This window comes from Paramormyrops kingsleyae, chromosome 7, assembly GCF_048594095.1.
Source record: "Paramormyrops kingsleyae isolate MSU_618 chromosome 7, PKINGS_0.4, whole genome shotgun sequence".
In the NCBI taxonomy this organism is placed as follows: domain Eukaryota; kingdom Metazoa; phylum Chordata; class Actinopteri; order Osteoglossiformes; family Mormyridae; genus Paramormyrops; species Paramormyrops kingsleyae.
In genome coordinates, this window is record NC_132803.1 from 10949287 (window position 1) to 10965658 (window position 16372).

Consider the following 16372-nt stretch of genomic DNA (forward strand, 5'->3'; position numbering starts at 1 on the left):
AAACTGACAGAAGGACAGACAGGAGGAGGGCAGAATAGATGAACAGGACAGAGATACAGGTGTCATGTTCCAAACATGGACACCGACAGCTCACTTCACGTGCCGCCTTAACACTCACATCACTCGCTGCAGAGCCCTGTTCCTGGAGAGTCTTCTGGAGGTCCTCCACCTGGGACTGCCCCTCCAAAAGCCTCTGGTTGACAAGCCTGAGAGAGGAGACAGAGCATCAGTGAGCCACGTGACCCACATGGCTGCGCTCTGTGCCGGCGGTGGGAGGGGCTTCGGCCCGGGGACCCACCTGTTCTCGGTCTCCAGTTCGTTCTTCCTGCTGTTGGCGTCCTCCAGCAGGCTCTGCAGCAGGGCGATCTTCTCGTTGTCGGAGCCCTCTTGATTAAGCTTCAGCATCTTGTTCTCGTGTTGCAGTCTGATGAGCCGCTCGCTTTAGGGCAGATGGCACAGCACGGTTTACTGATGTAAATCCCCCCCCCCCCCACCAAGGCGTTCTCATTAAGGAGCCCATTCCGAATTTGCGATCAAATTGAATCAGTGCGCGTGTCATTGTTACCGAATTTCAGGTGTGACGATTTCTGCTGCCAGAGAGTCCGATGTCTCACTGCTGACCAAGGGGACCAGGCCTAAGAGGAGAAGAAGACGTGCAATAAGAAGAACAAATCAGAACCGATATGCTGAGTGTACTGAAGAAGGGGGTCCTGGTGACCCATGTCCAGCTTCTAAGCCTAGTCCCCATAAGTTACAGATCCAACCGGCCAACTATCTCCTCTGGTTCACAGGCCGAAAAATAAGATAATCCCAGCATTTTCCTCTGTGAATCAAGCTAAACATCATTCATGACACTCCGACTGCTGCAAACATCAGGAAGATCTCGTGCAGCGATCACATGGCTCTGACTTTCATTGATTCTGGATGACTCTTAGCATGTAGCTGAGCGAGACCCAGGAGACGAGAAAATACCTGCGGTTAGCTGCCCCTCCTGTGCCTGAATGCAGCGAAGCTCCTCGATGGTGTCCTTCAGAGAGTCCCGCTCTGTCCGAAGACGCTGAGCATAGATACGACAGTAAGAACTTCGCTCCTTCGGGGCGTAACCTAAGTGGGTTTGGAATACTGCTACCCTCAGAAAGTGGGTCCTAACCACCACAGTGGGAGGGATGGCGCTAATCTACGCCGAAACGGTCAAATTCAGATAGACCAAAGTGCAAAAGCGGTCAGCCCCAGCGCTTAGTCACATGACCCCATGCCGATCCCGTCAAACAACAACGCATTACGTCTTTCTCCTTCAGAAGGGAGTCCACTTTCTCCTTCAGGCGCTTGTACTCAAACTCCATCTTGTCAGCTTTCTTGGACTCCTCTGACAGTCTGTTCTGCAGCTCCACCATCTGTACGGGCAGAGAAAACACACGGTTCGCAGACGGGTTGTGGACAGACGGCTCAGGGTACCACCAAACGGACATGCCGTGTGTCACCCTTCAGCGAGTGACTGGTGCCGCCTGTCTCCACACCAGCTACCCACATGCTGTGCTCTGCATACTTATCTCCGCCTACAGACCCATCCAGTTCATCCATCTGTGAGCTAAGCTGCCAGCTGGCTGATTGAGTGACTGAGTACCTGTCTCTTGTAGGTCTCCAGCTGTCCCCGAACAGAGTTGGCCTTCCGGAGCTCCTCCTCCAAGCTGACTGTGTTCTGCATGTACATGGTGTTCTTCTCCTCCAGGAGCTTCACCTGTCTTCTCAAATCCCCCAAGTCTTCCAACTTCTTTTTGTAGGAGTCAACTATGCCTTCCAGCTTGGAGACTTTGTCTGAAGAATGCCTGTCACAAAAACACAACTTTAGTAAGACACTTCCCACCTAGAGAAAACGAAATGATCAGATTTATACCTGAGCAAACTAAATATGAACCTGAAGGGATTAAAGACTGAGTTCTGTGAGGTTTGCTAGACTGCCTGCTCTCTGTTCCAAGCCTTCATCATTCACACAGACATGTCTCACCGAAGAATGTCTATTTCATCCTTCAAGGACTGAGCTTCATCTGCCAAAGACGTAAGATCTTCGTTCTGTCCCCGGAGCTCCAGCATCTCCTTCTCCAGCTCCTCACAGCGTATCCTGTAGTCATCCTTTGCTGCTTCCAACCTGAAAGTAACACCCAACTCGCTTGGTGTACTCAGGAGTGGCCTGAGACTCTTACCATGCCACCTTCCTTAAGGCCAAGACTGCTTACCTGAAGGTCTCTTCCTGGAGCTGCTCCAGCTGCGTCTGCAGCTGCAGGTGCCTCCTCCCAGCAGGACTGTTGAGGTCCTCGATGGAGTCTGACTGATTTAGCCTCTCCAGGAGGACCTGATTCTCTGCCAGCAGACTGCCTTTCTCTTCCTGCAGTGCTGCCACCTACAGGCAGGGACACTTCACTGTTGACGATGCCACCAAGCCCCTCAAAGCATTCATCCCACCAATCAAGATATACTGAAAAATACATCCAAGGTCTGCTCATATCTTCCTTTTTAATGCTAAACAAAGCAGCATCATATGAAACTGTTTGCCAAATGGCTCGAGTCCTAATTTACCATTACAAAAGGAAGCTCACTCCCCAATATATATTTAGAATTACTGGTAATTTAAATAAAACATAAACGTCACACACGAGAATGGAAAACAGGACATTTCAGAGAGTTTTAGTGCCTATATGACATCATGCAGTTCAGGTGGCTGCTGTATGTGATGGAGAGAGAGAGAGTGGAGTACCAGAAGCGTCCACACGAGGCAGTATGGCAGCAAAGACATTAGTCTGACAGCACATATCTGGAAGGGGAGCAGGTCTGCCCTGTACCTGTGCTACAAGCCACAGACAGACAGCCCTACAGAAGAGCCAAAGGGCTTCAGAAAAACTCATAAACTGATACTGCGGAAGCAGGTGAGAGAGCAAACCAGAACGTACTTTGCTAACTGCCGCATGTCATCAATATTTTGCCAAAGTAACATCCTACTTAATACAAGCTAATTTCCTTGATTTCAAGCCTGCCTTATAAATTACTGCCTTAAAGTATGTACCGTGACCTTCACGTTATGATCTTTACTGTCTATGAATTATTAGTAGACATTAATGGCACCAGTACCCAAGAGAAATATGGGATTGGCCTTTTGGATAATACTCATCTTCCAAGTTTTCAGGTAAGACAAGTACTTCAAGACTGTTAAGTTGCCAAAACTCCTGGAAGAAACTGAGGCGCTACAGAGATTTGGTTTTGGCCTTTTGGATAATACTCATCCCACAAGTTTTCAAGTAAGACGAGTCCTTCAGGAACATTAAGTTGTCAACACTCCTGGATTAAACTGAGGCACCACGGCTACAACTACTTACTGGCTACCTTCCTAAAGCCCTCCCGAAGTGCAAATCCCTATTGGCTACTTTCCTAAACCCCTCCCAAAGTACAACAACTCCTTATTGGCTGTTTTACTAAAGCCCTCCCAAAGAGCAGCGACTCCTTATTGGCTGTTTTACTAAAGCCCTCCCAAAGAGCAGCGACTCCTTATTGGCTGCCTTCCTAAAATTCTCGCATAGTACAGAGTGATGACCGAATTCCACACTGATGCCTATTCATTCAGATCCAGCCCAGAAATTTGATAGCTACTGGCTGGGATGCTCGGAACATTCTTAAAACCTGCATTTTCACTGTGCTGCATATTGATATCCAAAGATCATAAACCGAAAACCCAAAGAGGAAATAATAGCTTTGAAAATTTTCAGCAATTAGCCATACAGCTCTACCCATTCATTTTAAAATTACTTGTATAAAATTTAGTAAATAGCCAATGTTGTTTTGGGTCGGTTTTATAATCAGGTGATGGCTTTAGCATTGCAGATCATGAGAAGTGTCCTACTCAGGTTTGTAGCAGCAGGCCTCATTATGGAATCTGAACTGACAATCTTCAGACCCCCACCCCCCCCCCACCAGCATGCATGACCATTTAACAGTTCTGAGCTATATGGGTGACATTTTAGAGCAGGGAGACAAATTGCAAAGTGAATCATCGGCATTAATATGGAAATTATTAGGTGCCAAAATAAACTGAAATGTCAAGACTATCAAATCCTAGAAATGACCATGGAGAATTACATATATTTAGGTCATTATGTGACCTGTGCCTGCCAAGCAACACACTCGTGAGTAAGGCATCTGGTAGGCAGGGTCATCTGAAACCTTATGGGGGGGGGGGGCATTGCCCTGTATAGATGAATGGGGGTCAACTAGAGATGTGCGGTAATAAAAGAGGTAACGTTAAAACATCCAATTGTTCCTGATTACACCATATTGATTAATTGATTAGCATGTTAAAGGCCATCTGTTGGAGGGGGGATTTCACACTAAGCCCCCCAGGCTCCCTCACCCCGTGTGGCTGCATGACGGACATTGGTGTTAGAAGGCTGCACGTGGGCATTAGAGGCGAGCCGAGACACACAGCTGAGCCGGACAGGACATTTGATGTGCACACAAAGTTAGAGCCTGGATTTCTTTGGGATGCTGGTAAAAGCAGGTGAAAAATCCAGGGCTTTCAAATGCCAACACTCAGAGAGAAGAAAAAGCAGGATTTACCCTCTCCTCTAGTTCATTATACTCTAACCTCAGTCTATCTCGCTCTTCTTGGACAAGGTATGCCTTGAAAGGCAGAGCAGAGGACACAGCAGTCAACCAGGAAGCCACATATACACAAACAACAGCGGGAGAAAACAGTGACAGGTTCACAGTACAGCTAAAAGAACGCATTGAAAAGAGGGGCACCTCAGGTCAATAGCCAGCAGAAGGCCCTGCAGGCGAGATGAGAGAATTATCTGTGAGCTTGGAAACCTTTAAGGCAAACTGTTTTTCTGCCAAGGACTTTACAATGCAGCTGAATTCAGTGCAAAGAAATGAATAAAAAAAAAAGAGAGAAATAAGCATCGGACTGATTTAAGGGGAGACGATACATAACCAAATTAGCCTCCACACATAGGCCTCCGCTGAACGGGGACTCCTGGAAGTGCCAGGACCAGCACAACAGGGCTAATCTTCATCAGCTAAAACCCAACTAAGAGGGCAGCTGGGAACCCGGCACTGATGCAGGGCATCCGAAAAGCGGACAGCTCGGTGATTAATAAACCCATAAATACTACCACTCCACATAAAAAAAGGACACTAAAAGTTAGAAAAAGTGGGAAAACTGTATGACTAATGTGTCAAAAGGTTCGTATTGACAGAATCAGTGCTGTACAGAAGCATCTGGTGGGCTGTGTGGCTTGGAACCCTACGTAAAGTAACTAACTGGTGTGGAAACTCTGGCCCATTCAAAACCCAGTAACGAGAGGCACAAGGGCCAGAAGGCGCTACATCCCGCAACGAGCAGAGGGGCTGATGCTGGGAAGGCCGGGGGGGTGTACCTGCATGTCCAGCTCGTGGCACCGCTGGGCGATCTCTTCCTTGGCTGCTAGGGCGTCGCTGAGCTCCTCCACCGTCTTCTTCAGCTGAAGGAAAATAGTTGTAGAGACCACCTTATGCAACAACAAAGACTCTCTGACAGCCATGAACCCAAACCGCTCCCTACGTTACAGCTGCAAAAAGAAGCTACATAATTGTTTAGGAGAAGAACATTAATTACTTACTTGCCGGTCAAGGTCGACGTACGAGTCATTCCCCATCGCTACTGGCGTCTCTTTGCTCATCAGCTGCAGAAAGAAGGCAGAAGATTTACCCTTTGCGGGATCCACATGACGGGACGCACGCATTCAGCATGAGCGCTGGGGACACGGACTCCATACCTCCTGAATAGCTGTCATGACCACGTGTTGCACGGACTCCTCCATCATCATTATAGTCTGAATGTATTCTGTAAATGAACACGATGGGTTACAACATGACTCCTGGAAGGACTAGAGAGCCGCATGCAGAAACCTTTCCATCACAACTCTTTTGTCCTTAATCGTTACACAACCTTCAGCCTCAATCAGCAGGCCAAATTCAATGCTATCAGGTAAACCGATTCATAGCTAGGGAATCTAGAAAGCTCTGGAAAGACACGATTGTCTTTAATGGCATGGGGCAATGGCAGAGCTACTGTGATTCACACTGGTGTCCAGCACAGGTTCAAAAGGTCAACACACACGGTTCAAACATACACAGCATTAAAACCCTGCGGTCCTGAACACTCTCCATAGCAGATTTCTCTGAACCACTGAGGGCAACGTCATAAACGAACCTTGTTTCTGTTCACAGTTCACCGCACATCCAAGAATGAGCTGCAGCATTCGGCCCAGCTCGGCTGCATCAGAATGTTCCCCAACCAGGTTAACATCTGGTAGAGTGAAGTCATTGATCTGCTGGCCCAGGACCTACACACACAGTGAAAAGCATTTAGATTCTATGGCTTTTTAATATGAAAAACATCTTAATTGTAAGTAATGATTTTCACAGCAGCTTACGATCACTGTAAGCAAGTGTAGGCTACATGCCACTTGCTATTTAATTCTCAGTGCAAGCAGTTCTGGTAATAATTCAACAAAGATCGTGTGATCTGCTCAATTAGACTGTTCGCAGTTCACAAACAGCTGGACAGGTCTGATCCAGCAGGTTCATCAGAGCTCTCCCAAACGTACACTGCATGACAGCCTCACATAACATGAGCCTAATTCCCAGCTGGGGTTTTGGTTCACATCCTGTGCCTCTTAGGTTTCATACTTGCACCATAAGTTTACTCAGTATTCTGCCCAGATAATTCCACGTACGTAAGAGCAACAGCACAAATGTCAAAACTCCTAATACGCAACTGTCTGCTTACCTCATGATTATAATCCAAAATCCCCTTTAAAATTTTCTTTAAATTGCTGATCTAAAAGACAGAAGCAATGCATTATAAGCATATTTATGACAGTTTCTGTGGAAGTGCAGTGATGTCAACCTCAAAACCACAAGCCAGTCCCACTTGGGTTCTTAAAAGGTTAATTAGAAACTTTGTAAGAAGCCATTAAAGCTTCTTCATATTCAAACTCCTAAAGGCCGCGCTCTTTTTCCATCTGAGCAGCTTCAAAAATGCGTCTGAGTGGGTTACAGTAGCAGGGAAGGCTTGTAGAGCAGCTCACAAGCTGGTCATTCAGTCCTGCTCTGCCCGCGTTTGCTGTGTGGCGTTCACACGACCATTTGTCTAGTTAATCTTTTCAGGATGTTCCATGCAAGATGCTATGGAAATGTTTGTTCATTCAGGATTTCTCATGCGTTTCCTGTTACTTATTAGAATATCAAGACATCATTCTAAAAAAAACAGGCTCAGTGGCACATTCATGCTAATTAGTTTACCTTTAGCCTCCAGTTATCGCCCACATCCGTTTTGATGCGACTGAGCCAGGCGTCGTTAAAATACACACTGTCTCTAAAATGGAAAGTTCACAATGAAACCGACAGTTTCGTCACACATGATGCCAGAGCATGGAGTTAGATTAGCTAGTTATGTTGACTTTTAATGGCAAACAACCAATTAGGGTTTTATTCATTGCAAAAGTATGGGAATATTAAAACAAACTGAATGACCCAAAAAGTAAAACAAATCATAAATAAATATGACAAACAGTTAAGACTATTTATCCTAAATAAGATTCTTAAGATTATCTTTTGATAAAAAGACTGAAAAGCCTCTGGCTCGACTTAAAAAAACACTTTTAAAGAATCAGTAAAATAGAATCTTTGCCTAAGGAGTTTAAACGAATGGCAGTAAAACAGAATGTGTTTAACAGATAAGGATTTTTTGCAAGCAAGACATACAGGTAGATCTTCACTTGTAAGTAAAAACATCTGTCAGCCTTGTATGCCTTATATGACACTGATCTAACCCAATGATTGTTAAAGTTGCATGGAGACAGACTGAGAACCACTGGGGAAACTGATATGAAGCCATTTTAGCACCCTGGGCCAGATCAGTCCCACTGCATGGTGACATGGGGCCTGGTTCTGATGCATCAGCTTCATTCATTGGCTGAAAGGTAATGCGTGTGCATGTTTCACACCTCACACAATTCCGATTACTCATTGGATTGGTGAATCACCCAACCATCAGCAGCAGATACAGACGTGCACGGAGTATTATCAGGCACTAAAGGGACAAGGGGCTGCATACTTACATCTTCTGCAGCACCTGAGCCATCACCACCCCGTTTGTAAGGTCTTCCACAGTCTTGCAGGGCGCTTCCACTCCAAATGTCTGTATCTTTGGGGACAAAACAGAAACTGTAACAAACTGTAACAAGTTTAAGGTCCATCTAAAGGCTTGTATTAGCCCAGTGACCCAGCCTTCCTAGAAAAGGAAAGATGCAGCAAGCTTACAAGATCTTACCCCAGAACCTGGAATGCTGAAAAGCCAGTTACGGTTCCAGTGTTGTTCACACCGCTAAACACAGAGGGGACCCATGTATCTAGCCAAGTTCCCCAATCAATAAACACCAGTTTTATCGTGGTCTTTGGAATAAATACCGCATCTCTACAACACGGCCCAGGTGAACAGGAAGCCTGCGTCACACAAAGTCGGTAACCAAGCACCCTGCAATCAGCCTGGCTGGAAGGGATCTGACACTAGGCTGCCCATCAGTGGCGCTGTAGATGTCACCAGCCATGTGTCTGCAGAAGCACACCAAACACATCAGCGCTTAGGAATGACAGGCTCCAGGGAAGACGTGTTTCACATACCATGCACACCGCTGATTTCTAGATAGTAGTGTTCTCCTTGTACACGAAATGAGCAGATAAAACCTTTTACCAAGTACTCAAGTTAAACAGTAAGGCTACGTATCCTGGAATGAAACGGAAGTCTTCTCTCACCATGCGACACAATATTTATACTTTAATTTTTAAGAAAGTATTTTCAATACTTAAATCACATCATATCTGCAGTGACTTTGCTTCAGGTCACTATCAACTTTCATATCTGACATAAAAAGACAGCATATTAAGTTAAATTTAAGTTAAATTAAGTTAAGTTACCGTAACCATGAGGTTAAGGCGGAAACCGAAGTCAGTTGAAGATCTGAGAAGATCTGTTACGGAACTATTAGTATCAGAGATAACAGGGAAGCGGCTTGGCCAGCCACTGCCAGGAGCTTCTCTGCATCCCTTTCTGACACGTCACGTGTGCCAGCTCAGCCGCAGGTCCTGCTGTAACCAGAGATGTCACACGCGTGCGACGTGCCGCTACCTCTTCAACAGGCAGTATAGCTCAAATGATCCTGCTCGAGTTCCTGGCAGAGAATTGCTTACATGCAGCCCACAAGGGAAAGAATCAATACAGTCATGGCAAAAAAAAAACCCAAAAAAACCACAGCACGGGGCAGTCAGCGGCTTCCTCAAATCGCTCAGGCGGCCATGCTTCCCACGGCAGCCAGCTAAATGACAGCCCTGATATAAAGCGGACAGCTGGAGTAGGACAGCACACCCTGAAGCTGGGACCCAGCCCAGCTCACATCAGCGGGAAGCGCCGCCAAGCTGGCCGGCCCCCCTTCCGTTTCCGGACACGTGTCCGCACCGTGTGTCACATCTGCTGCCATTGGACCCAGCGAAAACACTGCACAAAGTTCTCATTCCATTTTCAAAATATTTTGAAAAATGGCGCAAGTCGGCAGAACACACTTATAAAACTGTACAGGAAGTGACATCACAACATTATTACTGTTCACACTTAGCTGGCTAACAGTAAAAATTGTCAATTAATCATTTTCTTATTACATATTAATGCATCTATTCCGGTTTGCTACAGTTACACCAAATGAAAAATGCATCAGTCTTTCAAAAAGCATTATGTAAGACAAATATACCTTTAAAAATGGAACAACCTTCAGTGAAAGTAATTTGAGCAATTATGTTAAACTACATAAACAATATGGCTGTTTGGGGCTAATAGCTGCACTGCATAAAATTTGGCAGTTAGTTCTGTTTTTATCCCTTGTGAAAGACTAATGTAAAATTATATATGAAGTAGTGCCAAGTGGGCTGTCAAGACTGTATAATGCTTATGACCCGCAGCAGCAGCACCAATGAGAAGCTAGACACCTCCTTAGGTCTTATAAAGACTGAGGAGTCTTTGATGTTGATTGTGCAAGTGTCCTGACATCAGCATGGCCAATAGGTTGTCATGTCACTGACTGCGGGTGTGTGACAAATGGCTTACAGTGTGCGTCCTAACATTTCAGATCAGAAAATATCAGTAGGCTTGCAGTTAGAGCTAGAGCTGTATTTCCTAAAAAATGCCAAATGCATTCTGTACTGGCAGACTGGTCTGCATTCCTCCTGAGTGGATCGATTTGCTTGGCTTATAAATAGATTTACTAGTTAGGTTCACTGGTTTCAAGTACATTTAGCTTACCCATATGTTAGAAATAAAAAGAATTGTTTGAAATCTTGGATTGAAAAAAATAATAGCGATAGATAATAATAACAAGCATTGACAGGCTTTTGTACACAGAGCCACCTCCTATGCAGGAGACGTAGAACTTACAGTGGATATGAAATGGAAGACACAGGAGACATTTTCACACAGAGAGCTATCCTTATACAGCTGGAAAAGCAAACAGAGGAGAACACGCCACTGGCAACACACAGACAAACACAGAGCGCCAAAGAGGGGCAGAAGACTGGCACTGTGCCCCTGACACACTACAGAAGGTAATTAAGGGATGGATAAGGGAACAGAAGGTGACAGACACAGACAGAATGGGGGGCAGAAGGTGGCAGGCAGGCAGACAGAATGCTTCAGTCAGATGCTATAAAGTGACAGAAAGGCATACAGAGGGACAAAAGGTGACAGACAGAGGGACAGATAGGGGACAGAAAGTGACAGAAAGGCATACAGAGGGACAAAAGGTGACAGAGGGACAGATAAGGGACAGAAAGGGACAGACACAGGCACACAGGCATAAAGAGGGACAGAAGGTGTCAGTCAGATGGAGAATAGAAAGACAGGGGACAGAAAGTGACAGACACAGGCATGCAGATTGACAGTAGGTGACAGTCAGATGGAGAATAGAAAGACAGGGGACAGAAAATGACAGACACAGGCACACAGGCATACAGAGGGACAGAAGGTGACAGTCAGATGGAGGATCGAAAGTGACAGATGGGAACAGACAGACAGGGGACAGAAAGTGACAGACAGGCATACAGAGGGACAGGAGGTGACAGTCAGACAGAAGACTGAAAGTGACAGACAGAGAAGGATAGTAGATGACGGTGACATGTCCTGGGCCCCATAACGACGGTAGTGAATGACCCCTTGTCAGTCTGACACCAAAGCTATTATTTTCTTCCACTCACGCTATAATTAGATAAATACCGTTATCGTTCAGTATTCAACACAAAGGGACCATCCGAGACCGTCTCCTTCATTCGCCGGCCGGTTAGCTTTAGCCAGCTAACCCCCATACAGAGCGCCGGTCTCCAGCAGGATAGTTATGGAAAAAGAGATCGACACGGGAAACAAGGGGGACGGGCGAAGCCCCAAAGCAGCCCTGCCCACAACCCGACTGATCATCCGCTAGCCGAGTAGCAGCGATTAGCTGCCCGGTTCTCCGGTTACGTCCATCTGTTGATGAAGTGGGAGACGCGGTTCCCCCGGTGATTAGTGCAGCCGGATCCCCCCCCCAGTTACAAATCACAAGCCGGGCCGAATGACACTCTCTTAAGCATGAAGGATAAGTAAAGACACGGCGGTATTTACCCATGTTAAAAGGCTCTCGCAGAGCTCCACCCGATCCACGGACTCCAGGGCGCTCATGGTGGACGGCTTAACCGACAGGATGTGTAGCCTGTTAGCCAGATGCTAGCCGGATGCTAGCTCGACGTTAGCTCACCGGTAGCTCGATGCTAGCTCGTCGTTGGCTCACCGCTAACTCGATACTAGCTCGGCGTCAGCCCACTTTATCTGTCAGGTAAAGTAAAAACAGGCAGACAAAAAGGCGAGGCGGCGGGCTTGGCGCTCGGGGGTCTATAGATACACCTCCGAAGTTCAGTTCATCTCCTGAAATATCTCACCCAGACAGTTAAACGTCCTAGTCTTTAAGAAACTGACTGTCTCTAATTATATTGATCAATATTTTGAAGCGGAGAGAAGAATGCCACCCCACCGGTTTCTGCGTCGCTATCCTTCCCCAGGATACAGGGGTCCTTCGGCTGCCACCCAGCACAGCCGCGGCCACCCCAGCCTGCTGCGAGCAGGGAACACAAAATTCAGCGGCCTTCTCCCCGAGCTGCATGTGGTCGGTGAATATTCATCAGTGTTTTTTAATAAAATGTGCTGGCCTGAAGCTATCGATTCGTAGTTATTTTTGGACCAGACAGGCAGTAACGTGAGACAGGAGCGAGTTGAGGCGAGGCCCCCGAAGGAGAGTGTCTGGGTTCGGCTACCTGCGGAAGGGACGGCATGACTCTACCGCAGCCAGGCACGGTCAGACTTAAATCTGGAGACCACGGTGTTTCTCTGACACGATTTACTATGAACACGAAAACAAGAGTTGATTGAGTGCGAAGTTAGCATACGACGCCAGTTTGATGTGGCGTTAGGCCCGGAAAGCCCCCGGTTTTTAAGCATTCGGCCACAAGCCGATCCTTCCTAGATCGCTTTACAGTATCAGTATGTATACGCGAGTGAACAAATGTGGCGAGTGCAATGTGCACTTTTAATTTAGATACGAGCATGTGTAATCTTCATAAATGTACAAACATTTAGCTCTATATATGATGGATTGGGCATTTAGGCGTGGTTAAATTAATGTAAAAGCAATTTGTTCACCGCTTTCTGTTTAGATGACAGTCGGTTTTCCAGTCAGATTGAAAGCACTAATAGCATGCTTCCGTATTAAAAAGTGAGTGGATAGCATGTCAGGACCAGCAGGATCTAGTATTAATGTGCCAGTTATTGCGGCGGCTGGTACCACAGCTTTTATAGGTACCTCCCTCAGTCCGGACCCTAACAAGAGCGTGCATGCAAGAGCAACGCTGCCGATACTTCCTAACTTCATGTGTTTCCTTCACATTAAATGTCCAGTTTTGCAGGTTATGATCGCATGTGATGGAGGACGTGAATCCCGTAAACGCCGAGGACTCCCTTATAGAAGGCGTTAGTGACTCTGTCCTCGCTGTAGTCGTTTTATGCGTTGCTTTTCTGGGTGGACTCGTGACACTTGTGTGCAGGTAATTAATCGAAAAGACAGCAGCTCCATTCAGGGTCTGCTGTTGCATTGTCCCATTTCACACTGATACTGTGATACTCCGAGCCTTTTGACAGTTACTTGTGTTTTGCGGTATGTCTGTAATAAGCCATATGTCTTTATTAATTCGGGTGCATGAATGATGATTGTCACTGTAAACCTCTGACATTAATAAACAATAGACGACTTGTTTTGAAGTACTGTCAGTCTGCCAATCAGAGTAAGGCCAGAGTTCAGGTTATTGGTTGAAGCAGGAAGTCGAACGGGCTGTGTCAGCTGATTTGTTTAATTTTTCAGAACTGAGCAGAATATCCACCCAGAGAACCAGGAGCATGTGCAAGCCATCCGTCAGCATCTTCAGTCAGACCAGGTACACGCTCATGTAAAATTTGTAAAGTTTGCAGGAAATGAATTTGCCTGTAGTTAAATTAGAATTTCAGTCATGTAGTAAGTAAAAGAAATATGGTTGAGAGCTTGGTATTCTTAAGAACAGACCCTGGAGGCAGGAGAGTGGGGAGGGCATAAACAAAAGGGTGGATAAACAAAATACGTAAAAGGGAGGGGAAGGTTGAAAGGCTGTGCTTTAAAATAAATGCTTCAGCAAGGCCTGCGAAATAAAGCTAGAATGTTTTCATGGTCGTACATCAGAAGATGGTAGAGAGGGTGAGGTGGCACCCCCTCCCCTTCCCTTCCCTTCCCTTCCCGAGGGCCTCTGCTCACCCCCTCCCTACAGGCACGAAGCAGGGAACAACCCAGGATGGGGGACCAGCCCATCACAGGGCACACTCACACACCATTCACACCTATGGGCAATTTAGTAACTCCAATTAGCCTCAGCATGTCTTTGGACTGTGGGGGGAAACTGGAGTGCCTGGAGGAAACGCTACGACGACTTGGGGAGAACATGCAAACTCCACACACATGTGACCCAGGCGGAGACTCAAACCCGGGGTGCCAGAGGTGTGAGGCAACAGTGCTAACCACTGCACCACCATGCCACCCCACACCTCAGAGCAAATGTCTAAAAAGCACTGTCACCTGTGTCCCCCCCGTGTCCCCCCCTGTGTCCCAGGACGTGCCCACAGAGCCTCGGCAGCCCTTCTACACAGACATGTCATGTCCCATCTGCCTGCAGCAGGCCTTGCTGCCTGTGGAAACAAACTGCGGCCATCTTTTCTGTGGTAGGTACTTACAACACACACTGCTTTTTCCTTATTCCCCTGACTTCAATAACTTGAGCTGGATTTTAAAGACCTACTCTCTGGGGGCTCTCTTATTTGCCTCCTGAAAGGCTTCTAAAATCCATGCTGGGCCACAAGTATTGTCTAGTAGATATATATATGTATTATTTCCTGTTTTTTCTGTCTCTTCTGTCTGCCAGTTTTCTGAGAGGCACAGTCTTGTTCATTTTCATCTCTTCTTTGAGGTTCCTGCATTATTGCATATTGGCAGTATGGATCCTGGCTGGGTGCCATTAATTGTCCCATCTGCAGACAAACGGTGAGGATTATGTTTTCTGTGAGGTTTCGAGTCACCATGACACCGCACACCTCAGAGTTCACAAGTGTCACTTTGGTGATTTTAAAGAAACTGATCCTGACGCAGAAATTCTTTACCGTGTGGGAATTGACTTCCTCACTGAGGGCGATTTCCCATTCGGAGACAGGTCACCCTGCTGTTCCACCTCTTCCGACATGATAGCCAGCCCGCTGAGGTTCCGGACGGTCAGCCGGATCCGGGCCGGATCTTGGAAGACATCAATGACTACAACCGTAGATTTTCAGGCCAGCCTAGATCTGTGAGTGTGTCCTTTTTCTTCACTGAAATGGCTGCTGAGCCTTAAGATGACAGTATAGAGATGATTCTTCCCCTTTGCCTCCCAGCTGATGGACCGCCTGCGTGATGTGCCCACCCTGCTCCGGCATGCCTTCAGGGAGATGTTCTCCGTGGGTGGGCTCTTCTGGATGTTCCGTATCCGCATCCTGCTGTGCCTGATGGGGGCGCTGACCTACCTGGTGTCCCCGCTGGACTTCGTCCCCGAGACCCTCTTTGGGCTGCTGGGCTTCATGGATGATCTCTTTGTCATCCTGCTGCTTTTCATCTACATCTCCATCATGTACCGTGAGGTGGTCACCCAGCGGCTGGCAGGCTGACATGGAGCCCTCGAGACTGAGCCCAAATCAGTGATTACTTCACAGCTGGAATTTTTGTCGGAGGAACCTGCGTTGTATCTGTGTGAGCAGTTTGAACCTCTGTAACTGTTTTTGCCAGATCCTGGTGGCATGAACCCCCCCCTCTCACCCTCCATGTGTTTTTTGTTTACTGCTTTCTCCCGGATGCCGATGGCTTTGAACCTGCTTGGCTTCACTTTTATGTTAGATTGTAATTAAGTTATTTCTAGAATGCCGCTCCACGTTAGCACAGGAAAAGAGCGTGGAGTTCAGGCTGCTCCATCCCCTCTAGACAGTGGGACTCCCCGCCTGCCGTCTGAGGCAGATGTTTTGAAGTACAGTTGAAGCTTCGTGAATTTGTGCGATGGGGAGATGTCGTGCTCAGGCTTCCTGGCAGCTGACAGTGTTTCTGCCGACGGTGCCATGACTGTTTTGGCAGTGATGACTCCCAGGGCAGTGCAAACATCTCAATTTTTATTTTGTTGTTTTGAAATAAAGCCTATTCCGAATTGTAACATGCATTTTCATTCACATATGCCTCATTTCATGAAACACAAGTCCAAGTGGCATCTCATCTTCTCCTATAATTGGTCGTGTTAATGTTGTTTTTTTGTGGTCCAGTCATTTAAAGCCTGATTGCAGTGGTCTTAATGAGGCTCTCGACTCAATCTAGTTTTGATGTGAAACATTTAAAGAAGTATATTTTCACAGATGTTTCAGTTTGGACCCCCAATAGTTAGAGATGGAAGGTTTAAATGAGAAGCTAATAAAAATTTAAGGCTGTGTTTGCCAACAGAAGCTTTATAAAATAAATTAAGCAACATATTCAATGAAAGGCTCTTCAAAAATGTTTATCATTTTTCATAGAGGGAATCGTTTAAATGAAAAATGTAAAACATGTTTTGTTAAACCGACGGCAAATATTCTTGGCCCTTCTTGATATCATGCATTTAAAAACCCCACTTAGCTAACCTAAAGACA

At 46.5% G+C, this 16372-nt stretch overlaps 2 protein-coding genes across 8 annotated transcripts in view; one reads left to right on the forward strand and one right to left on the reverse strand.

The window, feature by feature from the left end:
* Positions 1 to 12197, reverse strand: part of hook3 (hook microtubule-tethering protein 3) — a 28958-nt gene extending 16761 nt beyond the window's left edge. For 2 of the 3 annotated variants that reach the window (XM_023808288.2, XM_023808289.2), the window contains exons 1-16: positions 11732 to 12197; positions 8151 to 8236; positions 7333 to 7405; positions 6818 to 6868; positions 6239 to 6371; positions 5802 to 5869; positions 5646 to 5708; positions 5424 to 5507; positions 2235 to 2398; positions 2006 to 2146; positions 1625 to 1826; positions 1284 to 1394; positions 973 to 1057; positions 566 to 635; positions 299 to 439; positions 119 to 206 (exon numbers count right to left, since the gene is read on the reverse strand). In XM_023808288.2, coding sequence (XP_023664056.2) covers positions 119 to 206; positions 299 to 439; positions 566 to 635; positions 973 to 1057; positions 1284 to 1394; positions 1625 to 1826; positions 2006 to 2146; positions 2235 to 2398; positions 5424 to 5507; positions 5646 to 5708; positions 5802 to 5869; positions 6239 to 6371; positions 6818 to 6868; positions 7333 to 7405; positions 8151 to 8236; positions 11732 to 11788 — 1617 coding nt within the window. In that variant the 5' untranslated portion in view covers positions 11789 to 12197. Of the gene's footprint in view, positions 1 to 118; positions 207 to 298; positions 440 to 565; positions 636 to 972; positions 1058 to 1283; positions 1395 to 1624; positions 1827 to 2005; positions 2147 to 2234; positions 2399 to 4602; positions 4666 to 5423; positions 5508 to 5645; positions 5709 to 5801; positions 5870 to 6238; positions 6372 to 6817; positions 6869 to 7332; positions 7406 to 8150; positions 8237 to 11731 lie in introns of all 3 variants that reach the window. The other variant, XM_023808287.2, reaches the window with a different exon arrangement.
* Positions 12198 to 12350: 153 nt separating this feature from the next.
* On the forward strand, positions 12351 to 15906 carry rnf170 (ring finger protein 170). Of its 5 annotated transcripts, none has more exons than XM_023808290.1 (7): positions 12351 to 12457; positions 13058 to 13203; positions 13518 to 13590; positions 14293 to 14401; positions 14647 to 14720; positions 14887 to 15018; positions 15104 to 15906. In XM_023808290.1, exons 2-7 carry the CDS (start codon positions 13082 to 13084, stop codon positions 15371 to 15373), a joined length of 780 nt encoding a protein of 259 aa, XP_023664058.1. In that variant the 5' UTR covers positions 12351 to 12457; positions 13058 to 13081; the 3' UTR covers positions 15374 to 15906. The 5 variants fall into 5 exon arrangements, with proteins under 5 accessions (XP_023664058.1, XP_023664060.1, XP_023664059.1 ...); XM_023808292.2 differs by having other exon boundaries at positions 12357 to 12452; XM_023808291.2 differs by having other exon boundaries at positions 12365 to 12958.
* The last annotated feature ends 466 nt before the right edge of the window (positions 15907 to 16372 follow it).

What these genes read in the sequence shown, in the direction of transcription:
- rnf170 (XM_023808290.1), top strand. Translation starts at nt 13,082, where the DNA reads ATGGAGGACGTGAATCCCGTAAACGCCGAGGACTCCCTTATAGAAGGC. An exon ending in AGCATCTTCAGTCAGACCAG is followed by an intron (nt 13,591 to 14,292) that starts GTACACGCTCAT and finishes CCTGTGTCCCAG; the next exon opens with GACGTGCCCACAGAGCCTCG. An exon ending in GTCCCATCTGCAGACAAACG is followed by an intron (nt 14,721 to 14,886) that starts GTGAGGATTATG and finishes ATTCGGAGACAG; the next exon opens with GTCACCCTGCTGTTCCACCT.